Consider the following 12164-nt stretch of genomic DNA (forward strand, 5'->3'; position numbering starts at 1 on the left):
ATATAGTGAAAACCTTTGTATACTAACCAGTCAAATCATACTGTACATGAATGCAATCATGCTCTACACAAGTAATACAGGTAGTGAAAAAAGAAAAATACCTGAGTGCAGAATGTAGTGTTACAGTGTTATCGCGTTACAGCCGTATGAGAAAGTGTAGATGTTTTGAAAAGGGCTGCAATGAGGTAGCTTTGGAGAAAGGGCTACTCTTCTGCTTATGAAAGGGCCATTTAGAAGTCTGAAGACAACGGGGACGAAGCTGTTCCTGAATCTGGTGATATGTGTTTTCAAGCTTTCCTTGAGAGGAGAGACGGAATGACCTGGGTGCAAACGGTCCTTGATTATGTTGGCAGCTTTCCCAAGGAAGCACGAGGTGCAGATGGAGTCGATTGTGGGGTAGGGAGGAAGTGATCTGTCTGGTGGACTGGACTACGTCCACAACTCTGCAATTTTTTGCGGGTCTTGAGTAGCGCTGTTGTTAAATCTGGTTAAGTGGAAAGTTGAGTCAAGGTCACACTTATTGGTCGTTAGACTTAAAAGATCTGCAGCACTGTTTAAAAATTAGCTTAATTTTACTGGCAAAAACAGTGCGGGAATAACTCAGTAGGTCTGCGATCACCTGTGGAGGGAGTGGACAGGCAATATTTTGCGTTAGAGTCCCAACACAAAACGACACCTGTCTGTTCCCTCCACAGATGCTGCCTACCCACTGAGTTCCCCCACCCTCTGCGATATGCTCAAGGTTCCAGCATCTGCAGTTCTTTGTTAACCTTTTACTGACACTTGGCCAGTGTCCTGCATCACATGCCATAAAAGGTTGTAGATATATGTACAGTGCATTCAGAAATTATTCAGACCCCTTCACTTTTTCCACATTTTGGTACGTTACAGCCTTATTTTAAAATTGATTAAAAAAAAAAAAATTTAATCATCAATCTACACACAATACCCCAGAATGAAGAACCAAAAACAGGTGTTCAGATATTTTTGCAAAGTGATTAAAAAGAAATAACTTAAATATCACATTTATATAAGACCCTTTGCTATGACACTCAAAATTGAGCTTATGTTCATCCTGTTTCCATTGATTATCCTTGAGATGTTTCTACAACCTGATTGGAGTCCACCAGTGGTAAATTAAATTGGACATGATTTGGAAAGGCACACATCTGTCTATATAAGGTCCCACAGTTGGCAGTGCATTTCAGAGCAAAAACCAAGCCATGAAGACAAAGGAATTGTCCGTAGATCTCCGAGACAGGATTGTGTCGAGCCACAGGTCTGGGGAAGGGTATAAAACAATTTCTGCAGCATTGCAGGTCCCAAAGAGCGCAGTGGCCTCCGTTATTCTTAAATAGAAGAACTTTGGAACCACCAGGACTCTTCATAGAGCTGGCTGCCCGGCCAAACTGAGCAATCGGGGGAGAAGGGCCTTGGTCAGGGAGGTGATTAAGAACCCGAAGGTTACTCTGACAGAGCTCCAGAGTTCCTCTGTGAAGATGGGAGAACCTTCCAGAAGGACAACTATATCTGCAAATCCAATCAGGCCTTTATGGTAGAGTGGCCAGACAGAAGCCACTCCTCAGTAAAAGGCACATGACAATGCTCTTGGAGTTTGCCAAAAGGCACCTAAAGGACTCCCAGACCATGAGAAACAAGATTCTCTGGTCTGATAATACCAAGATTGAACTCTTTGGCCTGAATGCCAAGTGGCACCGTTCATCACCTGGCCAATACCATACCTACGATGAAGCATAGTGGTGGCAGCATCATGCTGTGGGGATGTTTTTCAGGGGCAGGAACTGGGAGACTAGTCAGGATCAAGAGAAAGATGACCAGAGCAAAGTACAGAGAGATCCTTGGTGAAAACCTGCTTCAGAGCATTCTGGACCTCAGACTGGAACGGAGGTTCACCTTCCAACAGGACAACAACCCTAAGCACACAGCCAAGACAATGCAGGAGTGGCTTCATGACAAGTCTGTGAATGTCCTTGAGTGGCCCAGCCAGAGCCCAGACTTGAACCCGATCGAACATCTCTGGAGGGACCTGAAAATAGCTGTGCATCGACGCTCCCCATCCAACCTAACAGAGCGTGAGCGAATCTGCAGAGAAGAATGGGAGAAATTACCCAAATACAGGTGTGCCAAGGTTGTAGTGTCATACCCAAGAAGACTTGAGGCTGTAATCGCTGCCAACGGTGCCTCACCAATTACTGAATAAAGGGTCTGAATACTTATGCAAATATGATATTTCAATTATTTCTTTTTAATTTGCAAAAATTTCTAAACACCTGTTTTCACTTTTTTATTATGGGGTATTGTGTGTAGATTGATGATTAAAAAAATGAATTTAATCCATTTTAAAATAAGGCTGTAGCGTACCAAAATGTGGAAAAAGTGAAGGGGTCTGAATACTTTCTGAATGCACTGTACGTAGCTGTTTCTGGTATCTTTGTGTAATATTTGGCGCATGGGCAAGCTGGGCAGACGGAAGGGCCTGTTTCTGTGCCGTATGATTGACAGTGTACACAGAAAAGCCGCAGTTCAAATATAATCCATTGGTTTTTTAAATAGTTTATAATATACAAAATGGATAAGCAGTGTGTTGTAGTTGTGGCTTTCTCGTATTTAAGCTTTACATCTTCCTTCATGATGGTCACCATTTTGTATTTTGTAAATACTCCAATTGGTAGTAGAAAATGTATTTATAAATCAATTGGAAATTCAGTAAAAACGCTGTGTAATGTTGATCATATACTTGAGTAGGTTTGAAATGTCAGTGACACAAATGCAGGAAATGATAACCGCAAAGTTGTTCCATAACTTGGCTTTTCAAATTGACCTAATCCAGACCGCGGCTGACAAATCATCTCCAACACATTGATTCTGTTCTCTGGCATCTATGCAGTCAGTGATCTGCCTCGTATGAAAATTAATGTGAAACTCCTATATTATATCATTTGGAAATAGCCCCCAGTATGTTTACAGTCTTGTGTCAGAAAATGTTCCGAGACTCCACATTTAAAGTCTTAAACCACCATGGTACATCTGCATAATTTAGATCATCAGTTGGTATGTGTTCTGTTCATTTCTGCATTTTGTTTGAATGAACCTGCAAAAGAAAAAAATATATGCACTGTAGCCGTTTCACACTTTTTAACAATGAATTTGCTGGTATTATTCTGCTTGTTAATGATTATTCCATTAAATATCTTTAAAGCTGGCAATGTAAGGAGGCTGAGCATAAAGTACGTACATTGTTACATTTTCATAATGAGCTTTTTTTAAAAAACTTAATCTGGAGAGAAGACTTCTGCATAAAGCAGTCTATCTTGGTACATTTAAATTTCAGCATGTTGCAAACTTAAATTTAAACCTTCAATCCAAACAATTAAGAGGTGCATTTGTGCCAGAGGTTGAAACTTGCATTTAAAGAAGCAGTTTATAACAAAAAATATAATTTGTGGGCTCACCATAAACTGCCATTAATCTATGACTGGTGGTGCATGGTTATCTCATGCCTTATAAAATGCAATAAGCATTAAAGGCTCCATTGACTTTTTACTTTTTTTTAATAGATTTCTGATGTTTTTAATATTCTAACAAAAATAAACCAGGCTTCTTTTCTCATATGAATTTGCTTTCTTCAAACAGCATGCAGCACTGATTTCTGCTACATTCACAGTGCAAGGGTTTTCACTACTTTAGAATATTTTATGCTGAAAGCACATAGAAGATGCCATACAATATTGACTCAATGGGTACACAAGGCATTGCAGATGCTGCTTAACAAATAACACAAAGTGCTGGAGTAACTCAGTGGATCAGGCAACATCTGGGGGGAGAGGGTAACGTTTTGGATCAGGACCCTTTTTCAGACTAGTTGTAGTGGGGGAGAAAGCTGGAAAAGAAGGAGGGATGCAACAAAGCCTGGCAAGTGATGGGTGGATACAGGTGTGAGAGGGCTTAATTGGCAGATGGTCGGATGATGTTTGGAGATGAAAAGGAAACAAAGGATAAGGAGAGCAGAGGAGTGAAATGTGAAGCGGGAGGGAGGGCTTTAGCTGAGAGGATGTGAGGGGGATGTATGCTAAAAGGGGGAAGAGATCATACTGGGCCAGTGGGTGACACAGACATAAGTGGCTCCTAGCTCTTCAGTATGAAGAATATTTATTGCAAGAATCACAACAAAATGTTTCAACTTTTTTGCTCTTACGAGTCTTTTGTTCTGATAACAGAACAATGAAATTCTCAATTGCAGTAGTTTAGCATGCCTGTAAATGCAATACACAGATAATATATGATTTATAAATCAAATTTTAAAATATTTTTATCTGCTGAAGTGTGCCTACACTGCACATTTTAATCTGTGCATTAGTTTTATGATTAGTGTTATTATATTGCAGCTCTTTAGGAAATGTAATGTATTCTTTCCTCTCCATCAGAGGTTAGGTTAGAAACACTGCAGTACAGTATGGATCCAAGTCTCAATCTCAGACGCCAATGTAACTCATTGTGTCTTCATTTTGTACTGTTGTGCATGCTCTGTGTACATTGTACTCTGCTGGATTTCCATTGTGTTTTTACATTTGTTTTTAATATGGGGACCAACTACTTTGTAAGCAATCACAAAATGATGGAATACTGACAATTAACGTCTCCTGGAAGACACTTTGGAAGATTATTTGTGTAAAAGTGAAAGAGGTTTATAAAGCAAAACATAGCAGAAATTAGTTAATTGAGAGGAATGCAAAAAGGGCCCAGGATAAAAGGGGCAATTTACAGATGGCCAATTAACCTACACACCCGCACGTCTGTAGGATGTGGGAGAAAACCGGAGCACCCCGGAGAAAACCCACGTGATCACAGGGAGAATTGTGGCACAGCGGTGGAGTTGCTGCCTTATAAGGCCAGAGACCCGGGTTCGATCCTGCCTGTGGATGCTGTCTGTACGGAGAGTTTGTACGTTCTCCTTGTGCCCTGGTTTCCTCCTACACGCCAAAGACATGCAGGTTTGTAGATTAATTAGCTCCGGTAAAGATTATAAATTGTCCCTGCTGTGTAGGATAGTGTTAGTGTAAATGGATCGCTGGTCAGCACTGGCCGACGGGCCTGTTTCCGCGCTGTATCTCTAAACTAAACGTTTAACTCCACGCAGGCAGCACCAGAGGTTAGGATCGAACTCCGGTCTCTGCCACTGTACTTCTTTGATGTTTCAGAAGCACTGTAATCTCCACCCAGCCAGGCTTGCAGGTCCTATCAGAGCTGAAAGCAGATCACATGTCATGATGTGCATGCAAACGTGACTGAGAAACGGAAGAAAACATTTTGAAAGGACGACTTTAACCAGAAACTTTCCACCTGATTTTAAATTATTTTAGTGTACAATGGAAAGTGTTTGTGTTCATGGCATGTCTACAAAATTATAATTACCGCAAACTGGTCTCGGTGGGTCATTTCTGGGTAATGTCTATTATGCTAAATATATAAAAGTAAAACCACTCCTTAAAAATTATCATTTGGCAGTAAGGCTGCAGCAATTTTTGGTATGGCCTCTACTTTCCTGATCAGTATATGGAGAGTGCCCCGCTATTTGGAAGCAAATTAATTGCACTGGCATTTTAACCATCCGTACATTAGTAAGTCTCGTCTTTGTATTTTAATTTTGCCCATTGTAACTAAATCATCGGGTTCTTTGAACATGAAAACTAATGCAGTGACGGCTTATGGTTAATTAACATTTTTATTATTTTTTGCAGTTTGTAGATAAAGTTGGAGAAAGCAGCAGCATGGTATAACAGAAACTGGATGGACACCTGCTGCAGAAGTATGCTGTATAATATATTTATATGGTTCACCTCAGACGAACATTTCTAAATTTATATTTTACTTGTTATCTGTCTAGGAATAAATAAAACTTGATAACATTCTTTGTATTAAAATATTTTGTTTAGAGCAGAAAGGGGTGGCCATTGCAATTAATTTGATTTATTGTGAATTCCACTCACTGCCCAAAATGTTATACATGCCTCTATGATGGGTACTTGGTACCACGCTTCCTCCAGCAGAAAGGGCTGCACCACCATCCCTGTTCAATGATCAGCCGGAAGGAGTAAGATCTTAAACAGGGAGAACTGGACCAAGCAAGACAAACTAAGAAACGGCATCTTGCTCGGCTCCATTGGACTTTGTTCAACCAAGACGAGAAAATCTGATAAGCTTGGAAGGATTCATTTCTGGTTTGGAAATCAAGCAAAGGATGGCTTGAATGGGCATGCTTTGATTCATTGAGCAATGTCTGACCTTGTCTTTTGCAGAAAAATAACGAGCAAGCACCCGTGTTTGTCTTGCCCCACTTACCTATGCTGCTCCCCCTGTTACTTCTGTTCATATCATTGTGCCTTGTGTTATATCTGCAATCCCCTCTGTAAAAGGCCTAGGTTAATGGTGAACTTTTATCTCTGTGACTGCCTCAATAGGCAGGATTTTCATATAAACGAACACCTCTGGTTTATTATGTGCCGGCAGATGGTGTTTATGGGTATTTAAGTTTTATAGAGGTTACCTTTTCAAACATTACATGCTTTGGTGTTTAAATGTTTGTAAATAAATCTTTGAATCAAATTATTATCACAGGATTTTTAATGAAATGTTCCCTTAATATGTGGATTCCAAGGACAAAATATCAGTATGTGTTAATGTAGCAACAAGAAAAGGTCGGTGCTGGTTTACACAAAAGGGCACAAAGTGCTGGAGTAACTCTGGGTCAGACAGTTCACTGGAGAACATAGTTAGGGGGTGTTTTGGGTCAGGGCCCCCCTTCGGTCTGAAGAAGGGTCCTGACCCAAAACATCACTTATCTATGTTCTGCAGAGATGCTGCTTGAAGCGCTGAGTTACTCTAGTACTTTGTGTCTTTATCAGTTTGTGTTGCTTGTAAGTGAAGCTTGCCAATGGAAAGAAATGTTTATTTTTTTTAAATGCAAAAATAATTAATAGTATGACTTCCAATGGCATTGGTGCTGTACTTGACAAGAGAATTTTGAGAGAAACCAATATTACTGATATTTTAGAAATAGTGACTGATAACTATCTTGAAATCAGAAATTCTATTTAATTTAAAAGTGCAACGAGAAAGCAAACGATATTGGTTTAATGCCAGTACATGTTGACTTTGCAACTTTGATAACCACGTCAAAGCATGAAGTAGAAACAAAGAACTACTGATGCTGCTTTATAGCCAAAGAGACTCAAAGTACTCAGCGGGTCAGGCAGCATCTCAGGAGAAAATAGTTGGGTGACGTTTCAGGTCGGGACCTTTTTTCAGACTCGGTCCCAACCTGAAACGTCACCCATCCTTTTTCTCCAGATATGCTGTCTGACTCGATGTGTTACCCCAACACTCTGTGCCGGTCAAAGCATCAAATACGTGTATTTCCACCGCATGAAGTACCATCTGGGATATTTCATTAACGACTGCACAAGGTAATTACTCAACCAGATGCGTAAACCACTAGGGACAAGTCGACCATGAATGTAATCATGGGTGAGGCTGCAAAAGTTTCTTTATTCTGTAGGAATATTGTTGCATAATTCTGTATATCACACTAAAAAAAACCCTAGATTGAATGCAATGTAGGGTTATTTTTTGTAATGTAGATGAAAACCACTGAACAAGTCAGGATTGCAATTCCTTCAATGCCACTGTCAACCTTGAAAAGAAGTCAATGCATTGTGTATCTTTTGTGAACGTGTCCAGATTTTGGGATTCTGTCAGGTTTCCAGGTTGCAGAAAGGAAATAAATATTATTAATGGCCATCACTGGTTTTTCTGGTTCATAACGTCATAAGTCATAGGAGCAGAATTGGGCCATTCGGCCCACCGAGTCTACTCAGCCATTCAGTCATAGCTGATCTATCTTTCCCTCTCAGCCACATTCTCCTGCCTTCTTCCCATGACTATCTGACACCCTTATTAATCAAATAATTGTCATATCTATTTTAAAAATACCAAAATAAGCGAGCCTCAGCTTATCCTGACAACAAATGACCTGGCCAAGAACCTTGACAGCAATGTCGTCACGGATTTAGTAGTACTAGACTTTTCTAAAACATTTGATAGAGTAGACGAGGGCATTCGAATCAATTTGAGATACCAGCTATCAAGACAGATGTGTATAGCAATTCATTCTTCCCTTGCACAATTAAAGCATGGAATAGTCTTCACCCTACTATAGTTACTCAACCAGACGCAACTAAACTTAAGGCAGCTCTTCTCCAAGGAGCCCTTCTTGCTTAAGTCCATACTCCTCCACCTCCAGTTTAAATTCCATTTGGAATATTTTGGAGGACCACGAACCAAAAACCAAAATGTTTGGCCTCCACAGCTGTCTGTGGCAATGAATTCCATAGATTCACCACCCTCTGACTAAAAAAATTCCTCCATCTCTTTTCCAAAGTTACATCCTTTTATTCTGAGGCTTTGCCCTCTGGTCCTAAACTCTCCCACTAGTGAAAACATCCTCTCCACATCTACTCTACCAGGCTTTTCATTACTCGGTAAGTTTCAATGGGGTTCTCTTCCCCCCCCACCAAACGCCAGGGTGCATTAGCCCAGTGCCATCAAGTGCTCATAAGTTTTAATGAGCAGAAAAAAGACTTGCATGTTGTTAACACCTAAATCTTCCAGTCATTTTGAACAACCTATCTACATTTATATTAATTCTCCATGATAAGAGATGAAGGGCGGAACCAGGTCATTTGGCCCACCGAGTTCACGCCAAAACGTCAATCTCCCCTCCACACTAGTTCTAAGTTATCCCACTTTCTCATCCACAATTTACAGAGGACAATTAACCTACAAGCCTGCATATCTTAGATGAGAGATGCATATGTAAGAATCCTACCATGTGTCTGCAAATGTCTTTGGTCCACGGTGATAGGTCTTGGTTGAAATATTTGATGCGGAATTTCCTCAATCTTTTTATCCCATTCAGCTGCTGCAGTAGCTCAAATTTTTGGAATGTTGCAGGCCTGGGCTTGGTATCCAAAAATATGTTGTGCACATGCTACAACGTCTCCCAGGAAAGGAGAGAAACAAAAAAAACCAAGTCTTTGCTCTATTTAGAAGCCCAATTGATTCCACAGACACTCATCTGCGAACTTTCTCTTGCACTCTCCAAAGATGCACAGGTTTGTGGGTTAATTGGCTTGGTATAATTGTAAAATTGTTCCTAGTGTGTAGGATACTGTTAGTGTGCGGGGATCGCCGACTCGATGGGTCAAAGGGCCTGTTTGCGCTGTATCTCCATAACTAAAACAAAAAAGTCTATGATTCCATTAGATGAGTAACATGTTCATTATCATTAATAAATGTAATTGGGACATTTACACAGACGGACAGTCACCTGCCGTCCACTGTAGAAAAGGGACCATAAAACATGGCATAATGCATTCCCTCCTCTTCCCCCCCCCCCCCCCCCCCCACCCCCACTAGTAGTTCTAGCAGTTCCACCATTTGCATTCTTATATCCTTCTCGTTATCACACCACCTCCAGCCAACAATGGACCTTTTTGGGCTCCACCCTTCCTGATGTTATCTGTTAATGGCCCTGATTTGTTCTGGCCTTATCTTGCCTCTAATTCCCCTCCATCCCACCCCCCACTACTTCCAGTCTGAAGAAGGGTTCCGACCTGAAACATCACCTATTCTCCAGAGATGCTGCCTCACCCGCTGAGCTGTTCCAGCATTTTGCATCTATCTCCGACCATAAAACAAGATGTCATTAGCTTTCGAAGGTCCGTAACTTAGCAGGTTTCTCATGGCCCTCAACACTAGAAAAATCTTACGTATGAGTGTCTTTTAACAATTAAATAGGGCTCCGTTACACAAGTGGAGAGAAATGGACCGATACCATTTCAGTTCAGGCCCATTCAGTCCATTTCTTCCACAGATGCTGCCTGATGCTCCTCAAACAGTGTTTATTTGCTCAAGATTCCGGCATCTGCAGTTTCTTGTTATGAGACTGGGCAGCATCCACAATTCTCTGCAATTTTGGGGGGTCTTGGATGGAGCTGTTCCCAAGCTATGCTCTGAAGCGTCCCGATAAAATGCTTTCTAATTCAAAATGTATCGGGAATAAGTGATCGATGGATGGTGTGGACGCGGTGTGCCATAGGGACTTTTTTCATGGCGAATCTCTGAACTAAAGTAAAGACAGTTAAGAAAGTTGCTTCAATGTAAAGAAGGGTCCAAATGTCAAATATCAAGAAGGCATCCAGTAAACAGCCAATGTAAAGAAAAAATCCTGTCTGGGTGTGTAGTCTCTGCATTCTCAGATGAGGACAAAATGAATTTGCAGAATGGCCTAATTCTGTTCCTCTATCTTATGATCTTCATGACAGTTACAGTATATCAGTCCATAGAAGTATTAGTTGGGAAGGAAAGGTCTTTGATTATATTGGCTGCATTCCTGGGGCAGTGTGAAGTGTAGATGGAGTCAATGGTATAAATGTAAGTGGGTAACAGGTGGGAGGAGAGATGATCGAGGGAGAAAATGGAGATGTGATTTTTTATTCACTTTTAATCATTTTATTGTTCTAACAAATTCTCGAAGAAGCCACTGAAAACTTCATAAGTTCAGCCCATCGAGTCTGCTCCGCCATTCGGACATGGCTGATCTACATTTCCCTTTCAACCCCCTTTTGCTGCCTTCTCCTCGTAACCTTGGACACACTTATTAATCAGGAACCGGTCAATCTCCACTGTAAAAATACCCAAAGATTTGTTTGGCCTCTTGAAACATTGCTGGATCTGCTTGGAAATAAACCATTAACACTACCCCATTCAACAATGCAGTGAATAAAGTATCATTTGCAACATAACCTTATGACTAGGATGCTTTAAAACTTTTTTCTGTTCTTCTGGCATATTCAGTAAGTACTACTGACATTTCCTTTACAGATATATATATATATATATATCTACATATAAAGGTCAAATGTTGGCTGCCACAGGGCAAGATCATTGTTTAGCTAAATAGAAGTTGACTTTTGATTTTTATACATTACATTCATCTCCACACCCACAGAATGCAGGACTAGTTACAATACTTAATATGCTGTATAGGTTTGGTTTGGGAACAGCTCTGCCCAAGACCACAGGAAATTGCAGTGTTGTGGATGTAGCCCAGTCCATCACACAAACCAGACTCCCCACCAATGACTTTATCTACACTTCACGCTGCCTCGGACAAACAGCCAACATAATCAAAGCCATTTTCCACCGTGGTCATTCCTACTTCTCCCTGCCCCCAACCGGCAGAAGGTACAGCGGCTTGAAATTGTGCACCACCAGACTCAGGAACAGCTTCTTTTTCCCTGGTATCAGGCCTCTGAACAGTCCTTCCATGAGCTGGGGTACTGTTCGATTCGCCGCCATCCCATTGTGCACATTGGACTTTGTCTCTGGAACTGATGCGCTACAATGTTGAGAACTATATTCTGCACTGTATCTTTCCCTTTGCTCTACCTATTGTACTTGAGTTTGACTTGATTTTGTTTATGTATGGCATATCTGATCTCTTTGGATAGAGAAAACAGCTTTTCACTGACAACCTGGCAATAATAAACCTAAACCTAAAATGGCTTTTCATTAATGGTATAATTCTTGAAGTGTCTATTGAAAACTTTGTCTACTGCATTCGGTGCTCCAATCTGACCTCCTATACATTCATAGAGACCAAGTGCAGACTCGGCGACCGTTTCACTGAACTCTTGGGCTTGGTCCGCCAAGGCCTACTGGATCTCCCGGTTGCTAACCATTTTAACTCCCCTTCCCATTCCCACACTGACCTTTCTATCCTGGGCCTCCTCCATTGCCAGAGTCCCACACACAAACTAGAAGAGCAGCCCCTCATATTCCACTTGGGTAGCTTACAACCCAATGATATGGACATTGAATTCTCCAATTTTAAGTAATCCCACCCCAATACACACCCATTTCTCCCACCATCTCCTAACCCCTACCTGTGCCAGTAATCCTACTCTTTCCCCCTCCTCTGTGCACTCATCTCCTATTCATGTCCCCCATTTTCCTTTTCTTTCCCCCTCTTTCCACTCCCACATCCCTTTCCACCTATATCCCTCCCTCCAGCTTAACATTTA

The 12164-nt window shown here is 41.1% G+C and overlaps 1 protein-coding gene across 2 annotated transcripts in view; it reads left to right on the top strand.

Annotated features, from left to right (window-relative positions):
• Positions 1-7812, top strand: part of LOC144604983 (vesicle transport protein GOT1B) — a 28215-nt gene extending 20403 nt beyond the window's left edge. Inside the window, exons 5-6 of one of the 2 annotated variants that reach the window (XM_078419974.1) lie at positions 3221-3248; positions 5760-7812. In XM_078419974.1, coding sequence (XP_078276100.1) covers positions 3221-3232 — 12 coding nt within the window. In that variant the 3' untranslated portion in view covers positions 3233-3248; positions 5760-7812. The remainder of the gene's footprint in view (positions 1-3220; positions 3249-5759) is intronic. The other variant, XM_078419972.1, reaches the window with a different exon arrangement.
• The last annotated feature ends 4352 nt before the right edge of the window (positions 7813-12164 follow it).

Source organism: Rhinoraja longicauda, chromosome 23, assembly GCF_053455715.1.
Source record: "Rhinoraja longicauda isolate Sanriku21f chromosome 23, sRhiLon1.1, whole genome shotgun sequence".
Classification (NCBI taxonomy): domain Eukaryota; kingdom Metazoa; phylum Chordata; class Chondrichthyes; order Rajiformes; family Arhynchobatidae; genus Rhinoraja; species Rhinoraja longicauda.